Genomic DNA, 21155 nt, shown 5'->3' with positions numbered 1-21155 from the left:
TCCCATTTTGCTACTCAAGGATATATAACAACATGCATGGGCAAACGTCTGGCCCAAACAGAACGAACAAATACAGTATCAGATTAAAACCAGATGACTGTTACAGAAAGAGGCCAGTCCTTAGCAATGGCAAAGGAAATAACAGGATCACAACCCTGAAGGACACATCCAAGATATTTTAAATCAGATTTGAAAATCAACAGAAATCAAAGGCATCCTAATCCAGATGGCAGGTGCCACGCTGAGTGCAGGCAGTATTCACACTTCCCTCATCAACTGCCTGGCATGGAAGCTCCCATGCCATCTTCAGCTGACGGATGGGGCAGGACCGAAGCACAGAGGGTAGGTGGCCTGGCTGGTGTCCTGGGGGCAGACACAGGTCTAGTGATGGCCCCCTCAGCCCACAGCCTGGCCTGTCTGGTGTGCATGTCATCAGTGAAGCTAAAACAGGCCTAGCACCTCGGCTTTTCCAACAGGAACTTTATGTATGTGTGTGTGTGGATTACATGTGTATACAAATCTCATCCTACATGCGAATTATGGATGTTAATGGAGGCAACTTAATCCCAGGATTCCACCGGCAGTCAGTCTGACCCCTTCAAAACAGAGATCAGTGAGTGATGGTGAGATTGGGGAAGGGGTCTAGAGGGAAGAGAGAAGACACTACAAATTCGCTCTGCATACCGGGGCCCCAGTCAGACACCAGCACAGACACAGCGGATGCTGCCTTCCCCTCACCTGGCACACGTACTCCTTTTTGGCAGTAACTCCTCGCTCAGACTTTTTGGATGAGACAGACACTTCAGTTTGTGTTTCATCTGCACTTTCATATGGGGACTCCGAGGGCTCGTCTCCCGGGCTGTCCGAGACCTAGAGATGAAGGAGGCGGATGACAGTTCACTAGTCGCAGAACACAGTGGGTGGCCACGCCCTGCAGGCAGGCTCGTCCCGCCCAACTCCACCACCCTCCAGTCTTTCTCAGCACTGGCCTGTATTGCCAGTGATTTCACAGTGGAACCATCATGAACTGGTTTTTGTGATAATATAACCCGTAATTAGACTATGTAGAAAATTCAAAAATGGACTTTATTCTACCTAGTATTTAGCATATATATGCATATAAGAGGCATATTCCTTAAAATGAAGGAAGTGTTATGAACATCCAATTTGCTCTAGTAGGTGAACTAAGACAGGCTTTGGGAACAAGAATCTTGGCCCTTCTTACCTAGTCTGTTCAGGTTCTACTACTCTAAGGTGGGAGAAACATGCTAACACCAAACAAACGTGTAAAGGAACCACAGATGAAGGAAGTGTCAGCCTCATCAGGTGACCATGCTGTCCAGCTGCCTCCGGGGCGGAGACCATGTGTCCTTCCAAGTATGTGCCTATGCGGGGGTGCAGTCAGGAGAGTCTTCCGGACTCACACCACAGGCTGACCGTTCGGTTTCTCTTCTTTCTCCCATTGCCTATTTTTCCTGGTATTTCACAGTTCACTTGTTCTCCCCACCAGAGAAGTGAGGTGGGCAAAGGCAAGGTAAAATCTACCTACTTGATTCACATCTGAGTCTATAGGTAAAAGGTCTGGGATAGAGGCATGGAATCCCTGAGCGAGTGGAATGGCTCGCAGGTTCTATCTCTTCTGTCTCTGTCTCCCCTTCATTTAACAGAAATCACTGAAGACCAGGCTGAAGCCTCACCCTCATGAACACAGCGTTTCACCCTCACCTGACAAGCAGCATCAACAAATGTTTAAATGAATAAAATAGAGAATCTTCTTGTCTGTCAAATCAAGTGTTTAAAAAATTTGGTTTTTATTTGATGTTAGGTAAGTGTTGAACACTGAATTTTGGAGATGAAACAGAGCAAAAGCGTAAACTACATTTCCTGTACACCTCAATCATCACAGAAACAAGTAATCATGTTATCGGCTTGCTGTTTGCCAATGAACACAAAGTTAGAAATTGGAATTGGGCCACATTAAAAAATAAAAGCCAACCCCACCGGGACTCTGACCAATCCTGTGACCTTATCAATGAGCTTTTCCACATTTAGCTGACATTACAGGGAGCGATGGAAGAAAAACAAATTAAAAACAAACACAGAAGTGTTTGCTGACTTCAGAGTAATGTTAGAGTGGGCTTTTTTTTTCCCCCTCCAGACGGAGTCTTGCTCTGTTGCCCAGGCTGGAGTATAGTGGCACAATCTCAGCTCACTGCAACCTCCGCCTCCTGGGTTCAGGCGATTCTCCTGCCTCAGCCTCCTGAGTAGCTGGGACTACAGGCGCCTGCCAACAAGCCTGGCTAATTTTTTTGTGTTTTTAGTAGAGATGGGGTTTCACCATGTGGCCAGGCTGATCTTGATCTCCTGACCTCGTGATCCACCCGCCTTGGCCTCCCAAAGTGCTGGGATTACAGGCGTGAGCCACCGCGCCCGGCCAGAGTGGGCTTTTTCCAAGGGCTTCCGTCGGCTCTGACTGGTGACTGTGGGTGGTGACAGATGTGAGCCGCTCTTCTCGTCTCACTAGATACATCTCCTGACAGCACAAAGTCTAAAGACAACGCGGCCTCTTAATCTTGATTTCCTCACCTTTTCCAGGAAGATGGACTAGTGTCATGAACACTAATCAAAGCAGTACACATTTTAAGGCTCTGTTACTGTGAGGCTGCCGGGAGGGCCCTAAGGGGGCCGTAGCTCACGTCCTGCTCTTTAACACCCACGAAGGGCCACCTGACGTGCTCTGAGTTCAAACCCCAAATTTAACAACCCCTCAGATATGGACTCAGCACTGGGGACCTGAGCACTTGAGATGAGACTGGAGGGGGTGCCAGGGGAGCACAGGGCATCGGGAAGCAGTGGCCACACTGTCTGGGGCCCCACTCAGAGAGTCACCCACACAGTCGCCCAAGCTGACCCATCTGATGGGGGAACCAAGGCCCAGAGAAAGGGGCCTTCTGCATGGCTCAGAGGAGAGAGCCCCAGCGCTATCCACCAACCCATGCTCTTCCCTTAACGTGGTGGAACAAACTTAAAAAGCTTTAAAAATGAGGAAAAAAATGCATGGAGAGAAAGACAGAAAACACAAAGTCCTGGGTCAGAGGAAGGAACAGCACCTTTTATTTCAGATTTACAGAAAAAGTTAGCACGTTTCCACTTGGAGAGATTTCCTACATTAACAAAGTCTGTTTTGAGGAAATAAACACTGAATACATATTTTGAATGGAAATATATAAATGTTAAAGACACACATGAGGCTCATTTCCTGATCAGGGTCTGGGACCCACATACAGAATACAGACCTTACAATAGTACAGTCCATGACACAGATTGTAAAGATTCCGACTTTTTCCCACCACACCCCCTCCCAGCCACTGGACAGACAACTAGCCACAGTCGGGGAGGATCCAACGCTCTCGGCTCGGCAACCACCCGCAAGGAGAGCAAAGTACGAGGGCGTCCCACAGCGAGCCTTACTCCAGCCGCAGGCTCCACCTCCACGCACCAGGTGACGTGACTCACTCGGAGAAGCCATTTGTGGAGGTGGCACATTCACCTGTATGGTCCCAACACAGTCCCAAATCTCAGTCTACAATATCTACGATCTATTCCATATCCAACGGGATGCATTTGGAAAGGAAAACTGCAGGGACTGAGCAGACACAGACTGTCAAGAACTTTCCCGTTGCTTCCCACGTCCACCACAGCCATGCTGCGGCACTGAGCTCCGAGCAGCTTAGCTCCTGACTTTTCAAAGTTTTCTTCAGTCTGAAAATACTTTCTCCACTCTCTACTCAGAATAAGATAGTACCAAGTTGCCTATTTGCCTTAGAAATACATTCCTTCAGGGCAGGGAATGCAGTCTCCTTGATCTATTACAGGGACTTTTCAAGATGATATTACCAAACATAATGGAACCTAGTGAACACATTCCAGCCAACTGCTAAAAGCACATGGCCCTTCAGGGTGACCTGTATGAGCCGCAGTCAGATGCCACCTTCTGTGACTGCAAAGCAGTCCCCTACTCTTCAGAGTGGTGTCATACACATTGAGTTTTTAATTTTTTGACAAAACAAATCCCTTCACAACTTGAATACGACATCGTTTTTGAAATACAATTACAGACCTTGAACAATAAATATTTCTATAAACTGACATAATTTTCATGTTGAAGTGATGCTTTTGTAAAGAAGGAAGTTGATGGCGAGAAGTACCTCCACAGTGTTTGCGTTTACAAATGACAACAGCCCTGTGCTCAGCAGATTAAATGAGTGTGAAATCAAGGCTAATCTCAAACAGGTCTTCCAAGTTAACAGCACAGTAAAATGTTAGTCAAAATTAGTCACTCATCATCTAAAATACTATAGTTCATAACAATATTTATTAAAATGACCCTTCTAGGTTACACAAACTAGAAACTTCCTGGCTACCACTAAATTCTAGGGTCAGGGTGGGGGGTGAGTCTCTGAGAATAGAGGAAGTCTCCATTCACAGAGCACCGCTGCACACCACAGTCATCTTCTAACCTGCACAGCCTTTTGTATAGCCGTAGCCACACAGCCCCAAGCAGGTGGCAGCAAGGACCAAGTGTCACCTGTGGCCAGAGTGAGGCCAGGTGGCTGCTGTTCCCAATTCAAGGCCTGCCCCTGTCAAAAGTAAAATGAGTCTAAAATATCCTGTCAACCCAACTTTGTCCCACTGTGTCCTGAGCAGCGGCCATCCCACAGGGAGTGTGCTGGGGAGGAGCCTGGTCTGGCTGACTGCAGGCAGCAGGCTGTGCACTGTCTGTAAAGGACTTGAGGACAATGACAACACTGCCCACAATACACCTGCTTCCACTAGCGCAGTGCTGAGCAAACCCCCCATCAGCCGGACCACGACCCCCACCCCTACCTCAGTCGTTTCTTGAAAATTCTATATGCCTGGATGGTCAGCATGCTTCAAAATATTACCCGAGAGTTATATGCAAAAAGGCCAACAACTACAGGTAGGCTAGAAAAAAACATAAATGTGGACCTAACTCGTAACCATGGAGTTCAGAGGTATCCAACCAACAAGATGAGGCCTGTTGGGCTGTTGGAGAGACACCCTGCTGTGAGAATGTCCCAAAGGAAGCATGCCCCTTGCTCATCCAGTAAAGGAATCAGATGAATATAATACAAATAATTTTCTACCTGCTAGTCAATTTGACATCACTGCCAGGTAAATTAGTGGTAATTTCTAATATTCTAGGTAAAACAATAAAAATGGTACCCAAAGTGATCAAAATCAATTTCGTTGACACAAAGTCCTAAAATATGAGTCAGAATATTTCTTTTAAAATAAGCAAGATCCGCCAGGTGCAGTGGCTCATGCCTGTAATCCCAGCATTTTGGGAGGGTGAGGCAGGCAGATCATGAGGTCAGGAGTTCAAGACCAGCCTGGCCAATACGGCGAAACCCTGTCTCCACTAAAAATACAAAACTTAGCCAGGTGTGGTGGCGGCCGCCTGTATCCCAGCTACTTGGGAGGCTGAGGCAGAATTGCCAGAACCAAGGAGGCGGAGGTTGCAGTGAGCCGAGATTGTGCCACTTACTGCACTCCAGCCTGGGCGACAGAGTGAGACTCCGTTTCTAAATAAATAAATAATAAATAAATAAATGTAAGACCTCCCCCGCCGCCCGCAAATTTTAGAAGCTAATAACACGCCAATAACAGCTTTGAGAGTATTTTGAGAAACCTTTTCTAATGATAGTTACTTCAGTTTCTCTGGCAAAAGACTATAATTTAGCTTTATAATCTCAAATATAAACTGCGAACCTCAGCAATTACTCTGTTTATAGATTTTTTTAAAACTAAGGTGATGAACCTATTGATTTTAAACGCATAAAATGTTATATTTTCACACTAAGTCAAAAGGGCTCTCACCTGGTCTGTATACAAAAGTTTACCTGGTCAGAGGAACCTTTTAAATTAATTAACAATTTAAAAGGGCTAGATATGTTAGAGAAGTGTGTTATAAGTCAAATGAAAAAGAAATGAAGCAAGCTTGCCAAAGTCAAAATGACCTTATTTTTCATCTACTGCTATCAGACAGGAGCCTCTCCAGTGAGGGGAATCGTGGCTTTATAGTCCTCCAGGCACGTCTCAGGCCCAGATGCAGTGACTGATGTCAGCCATCAGAGGAGCCTCTGCCGCCAAGGCAACCCTTTCAACTTAACTCGATCAAACGAGCCAAGGACTTTTCCCTCATTTGGAAATGCTTATACTGGCTTCCATGCCGGGACACAGAGGAGGACAGAAGCCCAGCTCGCAGCCCTGCTACCACAGGTGCCACCTACTCACATCAGGCTTCTGGCAAGAGCCCTCTCAGGAGCACTTTCTTATCATCTTAATTTTATATACATCCACAGGCACTTTTTTTGGTTTTGGAACTAGATGCTAATTTATAACCTTACTTTTCTTTTTTAAACATTTCTGTGACAGACTCAGCACTTGTGCTGGCAGCCTCACACACACCTCTGGGCACAAACCGTAGGCAAGGAAGGCCAGGGCCAGGGTCAGGGCAGCATGGGAGCAGCAAATTTGCTCCTGACAGCATGGCTCTCACACAGCATCCTCCCTCCTTTCCTCTGGTGTGCCCAGCTCTTAAAGTCTCCAGCTACATGAAACTCTCCAAATGCCCATCTTCCCACCCCACCCGCGTCTTGTTCCCCAGTCCCTGAGCACCCCATTTTAAATCTACCTAGGCTTCTGTGTGACGTACTTAAACAAAAAACACAAAATCAGATCCCCCTAGAGCTGCAGGGACCCTTCGGAGATCCTCTAAGCACCACTCCACCCACTCAAGAAGCAGCAGTGGGACAGAGGACCCCCGGACTCCTGTCCAAGGACTCTGCACATCACACACAGTCACCCTGTGCCTTTCACCATATGCAAGATTGTGTGTCATGAAACCTCACTTAAGTTTCCTACTGGTTTTAAGGAACAGTCTCTTAAAAACACTGGAGCTGTTTCTAGTTGGGAGATACAGGTATAAGAAATAAAATGTATACTCAAGATAGCACTGAGATGCAACTACACCTAGAGTCCGTATGACTGAAAAAAGACATTTAATTTTTGCATGAACACTGAGGAAAGGCCCACAGATCCATCTAGAGCAGGTGGGGCAATTTTAGAAGCAGATATATAAAGGCTTGATGGTCCAGTGGCTCTCAGATCAGTCTTAGAAAAACAATTCAGGACCTCTATTGCCAATACGTGCACTACCTCAAGATGCCACCCTATTACAATGGAGTACTTACATTTTTAGAACAGCTACAATCTAACCTTCTATATATTCTGACAAGTTTTCACCTCTTGTGAATGCCTCAAGTTTTACACTAGAGAGCCACCTCCCCTCGCCAGGCACAGACATGGTGTGGTGTCCGAAGCGAGTCAAATGGGACTAAAATGGTTCCATGTATGACAACCAAAATCCATCTCAACAACCGGCAATTCAAATGTCTTAAGGCTAGAATGTATCACCATTATTTTGAGGTTCTTATGAAATGAAGGAATTCCATGTTAAATTAGTAGCATAATGAATTTCTGTACTCTTGGCAAGCCAATGGTCCTCTCTAAGTTCTTTTAAAACAAGAGCTCTTTCCAGCCACCTCCTTCAGGAAACCAGGAGATGGCCCTCTTGGAAAACTCCGCTCCTCTATGATGAGCCCACTCCTGGCATCTGAAGTGGGGCAGTGCTGCCACACATGGGACTGTCCTTCTCACTGCAGAGTGCTGAGTTCACTAACCCCCACCCACCTTCTCAATGTCCCCAGGGAACGATGTCACCTCCCGCTGAGAAACACTGTCATGCCCGTCCATGTTCCCCCGTGTGCTCCTTGGGTATTCAGCTGATGCCGATGTCATGCTGCTCTTTGGAAACCATTTGGTCATTTGCAGGGTTTCACTTTCTCCATAATAGAGAGGGAGCACCAACACATTGGCTGACTTCTAATGCATCTATCAGTTATGGGCTAGCTGGCTGGTCACCCACGCAAAATTCATCATGCTGTAATTTCAAATGAAATAACCTTCATTTTCACCAAAAGCCTTTCAAGGTAGAGTCTTTACTTTGGGTGACTGCTTATTGAACCAGAGCCATTTTTATACCATCTTTTTTTCCCCATCTTTAAATTTCATGATTTTTTTTGGAGAATTTTAATTTTACTCTTGAGCTTTTTCATGTCCTTTGGAGTAACATAGCTTAGATTGCTCCTAGGCCATCTTTGGGGCTACGTACCCTGCAACATTTGAGCAGAGCCAATAGAGCGACCCAACCAGCCCTCAGCCATGTAGTCCAGCACCCTAAAGCGCCACACACACAAATCCAGTGTTCTGCCACTTCTAGGTTTATTTCATCCTCGCATGCATAATGCAGTCAAGAGGACCACTGTTCATGCCAAAGCAAAATTTATGCTTTTGGATAAAAATAGAATGATGGCGATTTTATCATTTTTATTATTATAACCATTATTACTGTCACAACAGGAAACCATGGAGTCCTGGCCAGGCACCCTAAGCGTCTTACATGCGTTACATTACTTAATGGTTTACAACAAAATATTAGTCAGAAACGTTCATTAAAGATAAAACACAGCCAAAGAATCTGCTGGGAATGAACTATGAGCTACTCGCATGGTACTGTGAATAGTACACCTTCTGCTTTTATGAGCTGAAGGGCAAGTAAGCCTTTTCCTCGCCATGCAAAAATGCGGACACCTGGGGCAGGACACCAGGCTGCTCCCCTACATTAAGACAATGAAACATGAGGGCTGATGCTCTACAGAAGCAACTGATGCAGCAGTTCGTATAAATAACCTGATTACAGTATCCCCCTGGTCTGGGGCCTTGGATCAAAAGGGTTAAATGGTTCACAACAATACTGTAAATGGTATTATTTTCTAAAAATTTACTGTATCTAGTGTCGTAATAAAACTGTTTAGTAAAAAAGGATAGAATCAAAACTCTTCCTGCCTCTTATGTTGGAAATTAGTGTAGTATCTACAATACTGAACATATCTCATTGGCAATAAGAACAGCTGATGAGGACTCCTCCTAACATGTGCTGTTAGTTTGTTTCTGAGGGTACCGACGCTGACATTTTCCACAAAAATCCAGCAAGTTAAAAACTAGAGGAAAAGCAACTCTAAGAGGGCCACCCGTTCCGTGCAAGGCCCTGCTGCAGCTCTGGACAGCCCCCAACTAAAGGGCCTGCCTTTCAACTTGAAATCTACATGGACCACTGGAATATGAACGTGTTTCTATTATGAGATGAATGTGATTGATTAAATGGCCTTGATTAGGTATCTTACCTTGGTCTTAAAATTTGTTATCTGTTTTCTTCATTGTATGTGTTTATTAATACCAGTAAAAACAGATTATCACACATCTTCCATAAAATGATTGTGATAGAAATGTCACTGAGTGTGTACGATGATACGCCACCTGCAGCAGCATCCTGGAATATTACATCATTCTAAGTGCAGTACAGGGCAGCTGGGTTCAAATCCAACTTGACTGGTGTGGGCTCCCACAAAAGCTGTTACCAGTGAAGGCGAAAAAAATAAGAATTTGCTCTACTAAAGGAATAAAAAATGAAGTTACAAAACAAATCACATTAATTCCTTCACAGGCCTTTGTCATGCAAGTGTGTAATTTTAATCTATTCTCTTCCTCAGGGTGATGTAGTACCATGTAATAATTATTCCAATAAAAATTTTTATCACATATACCTTTTTCAAGAAGAATTTAAACTATAACATGACCTAAAGTGTTCTGAAATACCAACCCTATGAAAGTACCTTATTTCAAACAAATGTGATGAAAGGGAGGAAATACAAACATGCAAAGGGGGTGTGACCCAAATGGGTGTGTGTCAGTGTGGACCTCAAACAGCAATTCTCATGGTCACCTAACTCACATCAGAATCGGGCCCAGCAGTCAACAGAGTGTTTTTTATAACACTACACTTTGCCTCATATGCTAACAGGCATTCAGTATTGGAAACATCACAAACATTTACTGTAGCTCAGTCGCATTAATACATAACAGACAAGTTTATTTGTTCACCTAAAGTTGTTTTAACAGCATAATTCTATAAAAATGAACACTAATGGAAGATTTATCTAAGCCATACAAAAGTAGCTTAATGGAAAAGACCCAGTAATTTAAATGTTTTCATATAAGGAACATGATGCACACTATGGGATCTATGCATCACCTTCAAAATGTAGGAAGGTGCATTGATTTCACATATTTAACGTATTATATAAATGTATTTAACAGCCTATCAACTTCTGACATTCTAAAGAATTAAAAGTTAAGTCTAATGATGATAAAATACTTCATCTAAGTCTTCTCAAGGTCAGAACAACTGCCTAGGCCAGGGAGACTGAGCTCCCCTGACTCATGGGCAGGCCTCAACCCCTGCTGCACTAGCCTCATGCATGACTCTGAATCAAAGTCTTTGATATACATGACTTAGGATTAGGAATAACAGACAAGATTCCAGCAGGTTCCATGTTCTCTCTATTGTACCTGACAACAGGATAAGCAACAACTCAAGTGAATAACTGGACCAAAATTATGATAACAGAAAAACTCATTAAAAATGTTGTTTAAAGCAAAAATCTCAACTTCAGTGAAAAATGTTTAATATTCTTCTTTGGAACTGTAAATGACCTTTCATTTAATTTTCTAGGATTTTAACCTGAACTTGAACAGAAAGAAAGGAAAAATAATTTGTATAAAATTTGCCTTTCCATATTTCAGTAAGCTCCTAGATGTTTCAGTTAATAATTCTTACTGCATTTTCTCCAGTGTGTCCCAACATCACAAATGCTTAGTTATCTACATGTATCAAACTGTAAACCAGCCCCAGTCCCACCATCCATGAGCAGGTCTCAGCCACTACTGAGTTGGTTTGAGTCACTGCAGAAAATCCCACTCGGAGGAGTGGTCGCTATCTGCACCACCACGAAGGATTCAGAGCGGCAAGCCGCAGAGCTCTCTGAGGCCCGCACAGGCTGCCCAGGTCCCTGACCTTCCTGCACTGGAAGGCCTACCCTCCTCTAATGAGTGGAAACAACTGAGGCACACCCCATCCTTCCTGGGGACCACAGCAGGGACCTGGTCAGAAGTGCCGCCTTCTGACTCAGCACGAGTAAGGGGCCTGTCCAGCCCTTGCCTCACTACCCTGTTCCAAAAAGGCCCCCGGTTATCATCCCCTCATAAATATGACAAAAACAGGACCCATGTCTACAATGAGAAAATCAGCATCACGGAGAACCAAATAACAAGAAATTAAAACTCCAAAGCTCTATGAAGGTAATCCCTAAAAATCAGGAAACCAAAACTACCTCTGAACAAAAAAGTGTCACACCTACATTCTGTGGCTATTTGTTTTGTTTTTGGCAACAGCAAAAATTTTAGGTTTGATAATAAAGTCTAAGTGTCATGTTACAATGATGGCAGGCAGCAATCTCAAATGGCTTTATTTTGCTATCATATACTTTGCAAGTCCAGAACACAGGAGTCATATTACAGTGGTAGTTCTGACTCACCTCAACACTCAAGTAACTAAAAATGTGCCAGAATTTAAAGGATCAAAGCCATGAAATGCATGAGAACAAAGAAATCTTTGGCTTCCTCCATGAGCCTAGGTCTGGAAGCAACAGGAATCAGGTGTGGTGTGTGAGTCGCCCTCCACCCCACTCAGTATGTCAGCTCAACTGACACTGTGCCCTTTCAGAACCAACACAGACTTACTTCCATGTGAACTCTTACAGTGTGAGGGCTACACAGAACACAACATTCTTAAGACAGATTTTAAGAACTATGAAACTGCATCAAGACTGAAGTATACCTGTACATGTACACACTATGTGCGTGTGTATAAAAAGTGCTCAAACTAACATAGTGCACTGTTTGTCCATTTCATGAATGTGAGATAGCCATGAGGCCCTAAAGCATCTGCACTGGCAGTGAGCACCAATGCTGCACTTATGAAGTCTGAGCGTTACTCACACTGCAGCGTGGGCAGCTAAATGGCCTTCATACCAATGCCATGGTTACTGTTATTATTATTATTTTACCTCATTCTCAGTTAAGGATGCAGAAGGAGATGAACTTTTGCTAAACCCAAGAGCTGAAGATGCTGCCGTGGAAGCCCGATTTCGCTTCTTCAGTGGTTTGCATGCATCAGACAGATTTTTCGTTGCTGTAAAATAATTTTGGTTTGTAAAGTTTCAAATCATAAACCCTTAATCTTTTTACTGCTTTAAAATTACCCCTCAAATAAGTGAAGTTCTAAAGATGAATCTTCTGAATTCCTTTGTCCTTCTGGCTTTTTATCATGGAAAAAATCTGAACATAAACAAAAGCAGACAAACTGTACAATGAACCCCATGTCCTCACTACTTGGCCCCCAAAAACATCAACCTGGGACCAGCACGGCTCTATCCATATCTGGTTCCATGTCCCCCTGCCAGATTATTCTGAAGGAAATCTCAGACATATCATTTCATCTATAAAAAGTTTAGCACAAATCTCTAAACCTAAAGTCTTACATATAACCACACTACTCTCATGCTTAAAAGTAATAATGCTCTTATATCATCAGCTAGTGTTCAAATGTCCAATTGCTCACAAATGTTTAAAAAAAAAAAAAAAGTCTGTTTCACCGATTTTTAAAAGCCAGTCCAGCACCTCATGCAAAACAAGAAAAACAGAGCCATTTCCAATCCCCCCTCACTCTCCTCCCCCAAGGTTTTGTTTTCCTTTTAATTAAGAGTTGGAGAAGGTATGACTTCTTCAATAAGGGATCAAACAGGTATTTCAAAAAGATACCTAAAAGGTAAAAGGAAGTGTAATTTCTCCTCTTATTTTTTGGCAGTTATTTTTCATATATGTTTTAAGCTAGTTTCTTTAGCATGTGAAATATAATGAGCCCTTACTGTTAGCTTACATGCAGAGGGTCAGGGTACTGAAGGGTGACAGAATCTACAGTAGCAACTGGCACCATCAAGAAACCTGAAAACTTCTGGTTGAAATCACTTTTCTAGTAAAATTTCAAACTGAAAATAATAGAGCCAAGTAAAAAGTAACTTCAATAAAATTTAGCCAAACCCTTCAAAACAGCATACACATTAAAACAGTTTATTTTTCAACTGCAAGAGAACCTCCCTTCCTTCTTTTTCACTCCTAGCTTAATTGTGGATTCCTCCCCTGGCCTGTTCCCCTTCACCAGCCCCGGCCTTCCCCTTTCACACTCTCAACCCACCCACCCAGCCCAGCCTGGGCACCCAGAAGCCAAGAAGGAAAGGGCGCTGACCACATTACCTGCCTGGCTCTTGAGCGAGGAGGCTGCCTCCATGGCCTTGTAAGAGCTTGTTCTGGCCGTTTTGTCAGTGATTGTGTCTCTCTATTATTTAAAAAAAAAAAAAAAAAAAAAAGGAAAAAAGAAAAAAAAGAAAAAGAACAACAAAAGGAAAAGAAAGGAAAAAATCTCCTCATGTGAATGAACACAGGTTGCTGAAAAGTTTCGTGGCAGAAACTTCTTCCTTTGGAAATGTGTTCCACACACAAGTCATCCGTGGTTGCCCAATCTCAGACTTTTTTTCACAATCTGGACTGATTCTTTCTTCGCACCTCCCGCTCTCGCATCTGTCAGGAGGGCGAGGTGGGTGGGGCCACGCCAAGACCTGCTGCAGTCATGTGGTTAAGACACCTGATACAAGTCGTATTTAACATGCACCTAGACTCTCCACTGAACCCAGAGCAGAGCATGAACATGAGAAAAACTGATCCTTCCATTCAAGAGGTGCCCAATCAAGTTAGACTCAGCCCTGCTAAGTCAGGACCAACATTACTAGTATCACTACACTGAGGATTTCCAATTTTTAGACAAACTCCCGATACACCTAATGAACAAGGATCATCAGTAAAATATGTCACAACTGAGAAAAGCAAAAAAAGGGAGAAATGATCATGAAGCTTTTATCGAGGGCTGAGATTCTGAAGGGTGTGGCTGAAAAATGCCCTGTCCCCAGAGCACTAGAGCAGTGCTGCTCAGGGAACGACTTGCCACTCCTGCACTCATACCCAATCTCACCCACCTGCCTGGAACCAGAGCTGGTAAGACAGGATCCAGTGGTGTGGAGTCCAGAGGATCATGCACAAGGTGACAGGAGAATGCACTTGAGACGGTGCCCAGCATGTCAGAAGTGCTCAGTGCACATTGGGTGTCATATGTGGTTTGGATCAGGTTTATAAACCCAAATCTGAAGAGACACCACTACTTCTTTTTATCATGTGCTATCTCCTGAGATAGTAGCTAATAAAACATTACTAGCCACTTAATGTGAATTTTAGTATTTTGAGTTTCCAGGGTCACATATTTTTTAGGTATATTATTTACACAAATATTTCAAAGCAATCAGTTTCAGTATGATTGCCAGCAAAGGGCTACTTTAATAGAAGGTAACCTGGTCAGCCACAGTGGCTCACACCTATAATCCCAGCACTTTGGGAGGCGGAGGTGGGTGGATTACTTGAGGTCAGGATTTTGAGACCAGCCTGGCCAACATGGTGAAACCCCATCTCTACTAAAAATACAAAAAAATTAGCTGGACATGGTGGCACGCACCTGTAATCCCAGCTACTCAGGAGGCTGAGGCAGGAGAAGCACTTGAATCCAGGAGGCGGAGGTTGCAGTGAGCTGAGATTGCACCACTGCACTCCAGCCTGGGTGACAAAGTGAGACTCGCTCTCAAAAAAAAAAACAAACTTAGGCGACCAGAGCAAATATTAAGTGCACGCTTCCTGGTAACTATAAACCTTAGTGACTACAGGTGAATCTGACCTAGCTTACTGCTGAACACTTGCTCGCTCAACAACCTCACCTGATGGCAGGTGCCCCAGAAGAATGTTCTGTTGGCCAGAAAAATGGGGCAGGGCCTGCCTGCTCCTCTCAACTATAAATACGAGTTTAAAGAAATAAGATGAATGATATGGTGCCCACATATTTACACCTTAGCAATGTGAGATTTATTTTCCATTCTTTGAAATAAAAAGAACATTTTAATTTAGATCAGTGAAAGACAGAATGAAGCTTTACTCAAAATCACAAATATACAACTACTCTGTCAGAACTTTTTTTTTTGAGACAGAGTCTCCTTCTGTCACCCAGGCTAGAGTGCAGTGGCGCGATCTCCGCTCACTGCAACCTCCGCCTCCCAGGTTCAAGTGATTTTCCTGCCTCAGCCTCCTGAGTAGCTGAGATTACAGGCATGTGCAACCACACCTGGCTAATTTTTGTATTTTTAGTAGAGATGGGGTTTCACCATGTTGGCCAGACTGGTCTCAAACTCCTGACCTCAGGTGATCCACCTGCCTCAGCCTCCCAAAGTGCTGGGATTACAGGGGTGAGCCACCACACCCAGCCAGAACTATTATCAAATAAAATAGAAATGCAAAGTACTAAGTCTAATTAAAGTCTCAGTTCATGAAAAAGTTAACTGGACGGACATCTGAGACGGCTGAAACGAATGGCACTACTTCATACACGGAAAAGGGCTCACGTCTTCTACATGCATGGCACCATATGCTAGACAGGATAACCCAGGGCCTGCTTGGTTGGTCTCACTCCCCTGCAGGCACCAGGCAAACCGTGCCCCTGGACACACGCTGGCAGTAAGTGAGGAGCACAAGGATCAGGGGCTGGCTTTGTAGCTATGCTGCCCTTTTCCTGCACAGCTGTTTAGTATTCCCATTCAGTAAACAATAACATGAATTACTAATGAACTAAAATGAGTCTATAAAATCTAGGTTCATTGCCTTTAATGAATTCTTGACTTTTTTACTGACATGTAACACATATCCTTAATGGACGTTCATGCCAGTTCATTACTTACATCCTGAATAATAAGCCCTATAGAGAGGTTATGGTGTCTGGGGTTTTGTTTTTTTGAGACACAATCTTGCTGTGTCGCCCAGGCTGGAGTGCAGTGGCGTGATCTCAGCTCACAGCAACCTCTGCCTGTCAGGTTCAAGTGATTCTCCTGCCTCAGCCTCCTGAGTAGCTGGCATTACAGGCACATGCCACCACGCCCGGCTAATTTTTTGTATTTTTAGTAGAGATGGCGTGTCGCCATGTTGGCCAGGCTGGTATTGAACTCCTGACCTCAAGCAATCCACCTGCCTCGGCCTCCCAAAGTGCTGGGATTACAGACATGAGCCACCACACCTGGCCGAAGAGGTCATTTTTAATGACAATTTTGTCCAATCTAAAAAACAAGTATTACTCAAAGCATTTGGATGTCTGTTTTCTTGGAAAGCAACATATCATCAGTTTCTGTGATAACACCCCTGGCGGGTAAGAACTTGCTTTCTTAAGCAGCCTTTCTCAATGGGGTTCTGTGAGCAATGCAAGCCTTCTGCTGAATACCAGCCTGGGAGGAGGTGAGTGTACCGCCACCCGCATTTCGTGTGTGCTCCCATGCAGGGAAAAAGTGGCACCAAGAGTCCCGCAGCATACACACTGACAGGTCGGGCAAACCTGGAACACAATTACCTTCCGAAGACTGTGCTTGTCTGTCCTGAGTCTTTTCCTGGGTGTGTCCTCAACTTCAACATCTTCTGTAGGGTCCTGTGTCCTCTTTGTGTGGTTTCTTTTTTTCCCATTTACGTTACCTGGAATGGGGGATGGGGAAAACGTAGATGAAAACCACTCCAAAAGCTGCCTTCAAAGCACTGTGAGAACATACCCAGGGCATTCAACATATAGATCCAGCGTGATGTGTTTCCTGTAACCCTGCTGATTTCCAGGGCTTATGTCTTACAGATCAAATCTCTTTACAACAAAAAAACTGGCGACTGTATCTAACCTTAGAGATTACATTCAGCTCACTTTGGCCTCCCAAAGTGCCAGAATTATAAGCATGAGCCATCCTGCCTGGCCAAGGATTCCAAGGATTGCTTTTCTTTTTTTTTTTTTTTAAAGATGGTGTCCTGCTGTGTTCCCCAGGCTGGAATGCAGTGGCGTGATCTCAGTTCACTGCCACCTCCCCTTCCCGGGTTCAAGCGATTCTCCTGCCTCAGCCTCCCGAGTAGCTGGGACAACAGGCGCATACTACCACACCCAGCAAATTTTTGTATTTTTAGTAGAGAGGGGGTTTCCCCATATTGGCCAGGATGGTCTCGATCTCTTGATCTCGTGATCCGCCCACCTCGGCCTCCCAAAGTGCTAGGATTACAGGTATGAGCCACTGCGCCTGGACAGGATTGCTTTTCTTGTTCAGCAATCCCCCCAAGGCTACCACAGTGCCCAGGACAGGGGTGTAATAAATGGTTTTCAAATATCAGACTTACATTTTATCTACAAAACTGCTTATCTGAACCTTTGTAAACAAACCTGAGCACACAGCAAGTATGCAATATATTTTTGTCCAATTAGTGACTCACCTTACCCTAAAAGACTTCCAGAACTTTCTTTTTTATTACTTTTATATTTATTTATTTAAAGATAGAGACAGGATCTCACTATGTTGCCCAGATTGGTCTTGAACTCCTGGCTTCAAGTGATCATCCCACCTCAGCCTCTGAAAGTGTTGTGATTATAAGTGTGAGCCATCGGGCCAGGTGGGGTGGCTCATGCCTGTAATCCCAGCACTTTGGGAGGCCGAGGTGGGTGGACCACCTGAGGTCGGGAGTTCGAGACCAGCCTGACCAACATGGAGAAACCCCGTTTCTACTAAAAATACAAAATTAGCCGGGCATGGTGGCACATGCCTGTAATCTCAGCTACTCGGGAGGCTGAGGCAGAAGAATCACTTGAACCCAGGAGGTGGAGGTTGCAGTGAGCCAAGATCGTGCCATTGCACTCCAGCCTAGGCAATAAGAATGAAACTCTGTCTTAAAAAAAAAAAAAAAAAAATCTTTTCCTTACTAACATTCAAAGACTTGTGGAATTTAAGTTGAACTTTAAAAAAAAAAACCACTTGCTACTTTTTAAACATTTCCTTAAAGAACCATGTTAAGTAGTAACACTACATTTATATATGCAAATTAACTCCACGTTTGCTCAACTGTGCCATGTGCTAGGTGTTCCCAGGAATAGCCGCTAATCCAAGACCTAAGGCATCCAAACAACACTGACCTAAGACAGTAAGGTGTGAAATAAGAGTGCAAATTCTAGACAGATGATTAATTTCAACATGCCAATGTTGATTTTAAATATAAATCCAATATTTTCATTTGCATGACTGCTTTACAGACAGGTTCAGGGTTTTTATTAATGGACTCTTCATAAAACATCTAGCAGAAGGACACTGTTGCCCTGAAGGACACTGTCACCCTCAAGCCTCACTACTGTTGGGACAGAAGACACCAGCAAAAGAGTGCTCAGCTCCACAGGGTCCAGCAAGGCCTCAGTTAGACTTACAAGTAAGTGTCCATGCCCTGGTGCCAATGCTTTCACAGAGCCTCACCTCGGGTCTAGGCCAATGCAAAAGAAGAGTCAGCAGCCAGAGCATGGGGGCCCTTACCAGCTGCAGTTCCAGCCTGGCGTGATGGGGGTCAGGTAAGCAGCCCTCATGAAAGCTCCACTCTTGGCCACACTGCTGCAGGCTGGCGTAAAGGCGGCCTGAGGAAGAAGCTCGTGGAATGGTCGGCAGCAGGACCTGCTCAGCCACTGCCAAGCATAGGCACCATATGGCACAGTCAGCCAAACTCTCGAGGACCCCTTCAGGCAGGTCTGCCTTCAGAACACCTGTTCATGAGCACAACGCCAGCCCCGCACCTCTGGTTTCCCACAGGCGAGGTCCTTGACACAGTACCTCCTAAGCACCTCTCCATTCATCCAGGATGAGGCAGCAGCAGCCATTTCTCACAGAAATAAGCAACAATCCATCTATATGGATTTTCGGGGTTTTTTGGTTTTTTTTTTTGAGATGGAGTTTCGCTCTTGTTGTCCAGGCTGGAATCCAATGGCACGATCTCGGCTCACTGCAATCTCCACCTCCCAGGTTCAAGCAATTCTCCTGTCTCAGCCTCCCAAGTAGCTGGGATTACAGGCATGTGCCAGCACACCCGGCTAATTTTGTATTTTTAGTAGAGATGGGGTTTATCCATGCTGGTCAGCCTGGTCTCGGACTCCCAACCTCAGGTGATCCGCCCACCTCGGCCACCCAAAGTGCTGGGATTACAGGCACGAGCCACTGTGCCTGGCTGGATTTTTTTTTTTTTTGAGACTGAGTCTTGCTCTGTCGCCCAGGCTGGAGTGCAGTGGCGTGATCTTGCCTCACTGCAACCTCTGCCTCTCGGGTTCAAGAGATTCTCATGCTTCAGCCTCCCGAGTAGCTGGGATTACAGATATGCGCCACCACGCCTAGCTAATTTTTTTGTATTTTCAGTAGAGATGGGGTTTCACCATGTGGGCCAGGCTGGTCTTGGATTCCTGGCCTTAAGTGATCCACCCACCTTGGCCTCCCAAAGTGCTGGGATTCCAGGTATGAGCCACCGTGCCCAGACATCTGTGTAGATTTCTAACACTGAGGCCATGGGCGTGTGACAAAGATGTGGTGTGCCATCTTAGTTGTTAGCACCAGGGTCACCTGAGAGTCAGGATTAAAGGGCACCCAAGAACCTGCACACACCTGACACACACTGTGGGCAGAAACTCACCTGTCACTTCTATCCACTAAGCACTCAGCAAAATATAACACCATCAAATTTATGCTTACACTTCGAGGGTAAGCTGAATCTGGCTTCAGGAAGAGCTGGCTCATTTTTACATAAGCCAGTCATTTAAAGGGAACATGTCTCTAAATTTAGCGTATTGATAGAGTGAGGAATATTTTCTTTTCAAGAAAATATACAAGTCCTAAATATCCTTGCCATTCTAAATTACAGTATTTGCAATGAACACTGAGCAAACTGAACAAAATTCAAGATTAATGAGATAGTTGATGAAGAGATCTAGAAACACCTAAATCAAGAGGAAAACATCTGACAAAGAGAAAGGTGACAGCAGCACATGTGACCAGACCCTATCGCTTCTGGGCTCCGACTTTCTTTTAGGTGAGTCTTGAAACACTTTATGTTTGGTCTCTCCAGAGCTCCTCAATGATGAATCTTCAGAGATACAGTACTTTGGTATTTTCCATTGATACCTAGATATGTCACTTATTTTTACATTCAAATATCAGTCTTCCACAATTTGTGTCCAAGCACACACATATCACGAATCTAACCATTGTTACACATCTTCAAATCTTACAGTGTCAGCTCTGCCCAAGGCAAAGTAGCACTTTCTGTTTTCTAAGCCGAAGGCCTAGGAAGGACCAAAGGACACCTGACCTGAATTCAAGGTCAGTCCAGTCACCCTTCTTGCACTATGAGCTCTCGGGCAAACAGGCCAGGAGCTGCCCACACTCCAGGCCCCTGTAAGGTGCAGACTATAGCCGAAACCAGGAGGGTCGCTCTCAGAAGCATGGGAAGTGCTGCCTCCTCGGAAGTCACAGGCCTGAAGGCTGACGCTACCACATCATGTAAGCCTGGAATCCAAGAGACAACCTTCCCTCCCCTTCCTTCTTCTGTCCTCTCTCACACAGCCCCATCAGCAGCAGTGACCACAGTGGCTGCTCAACTTGAGCAGGAGAGCAAGGGAGCCACAGGCCAGTCGGGACCACACAGAATAGCTCTCATAAGCCAGGAAACGCAGACGGCAGAGGCTGTTTTTACTGTGACCACACGCACTTGGGTCCAAACCCCACGGGTCAGAAACGGGGAGAGTGGACACACTTCCCTACAGTTCCAAGACCAGAGCTCAGTTTGCTACACTACACACATCAACCCAAGCGGAGGACACCAGCATGATGCTATGTTTACCAGAGTCTTCTTCAGCCTGGACAGGGGCCACCAGGGCAAACTTGGTGTTGTAGCGCGCTCTCTGCTTCTCACTCAGCAGACTCCACTGTGACCTGAGCAGCTCTTCAATCTCCTCACCTGAAGCATCTGGGTGCTCAGTCACCACCTGTGGGCATGGGAGAAGGTGCGATGAGAAGTTAAATCCGTAAAACTCACTGGGTTTTGTTTTGCATGAAATTAAATGCACGGCCCTTTAGAACTTAGTGTGTCGC

At 44.8% G+C, this 21155-nt stretch overlaps 1 protein-coding gene across 4 annotated transcripts in view; it reads right to left on the bottom strand.

The window, feature by feature from the left end:
* The window catches only part of NSD2 (nuclear receptor binding SET domain protein 2), a 113290-nt gene that overhangs the window by 30057 nt on the left and 62078 nt on the right, over positions 1-21155 (bottom strand). For 3 of the 4 annotated variants that reach the window (XM_025384581.1, XM_025384582.1, XM_025384583.1), the window contains exons 6-10: positions 20905-21049; positions 16589-16707; positions 13357-13438; positions 12111-12235; positions 739-870 (exon numbers count right to left, since the gene is read on the bottom strand). In XM_025384581.1, the coding sequence (XP_025240366.1) occupies positions 739-870; positions 12111-12235; positions 13357-13438; positions 16589-16707; positions 20905-21049 (603 nt within the window). Of the gene's footprint in view, positions 1-738; positions 871-3091; positions 9557-12110; positions 12236-13356; positions 13439-16588; positions 16708-20904; positions 21050-21155 lie in introns of those variants that run through there. The other variant, XM_025384584.1, reaches the window with a different exon arrangement.

The sequence above is a fragment of the Theropithecus gelada genome, chromosome 5 (assembly GCF_003255815.1).
Source record: "Theropithecus gelada isolate Dixy chromosome 5, Tgel_1.0, whole genome shotgun sequence".
Lineage (NCBI taxonomy): Eukaryota > Metazoa > Chordata > Mammalia > Primates > Cercopithecidae > Theropithecus > Theropithecus gelada.
This window is presented reverse-complemented; position numbering and strand designations above follow the sequence as displayed.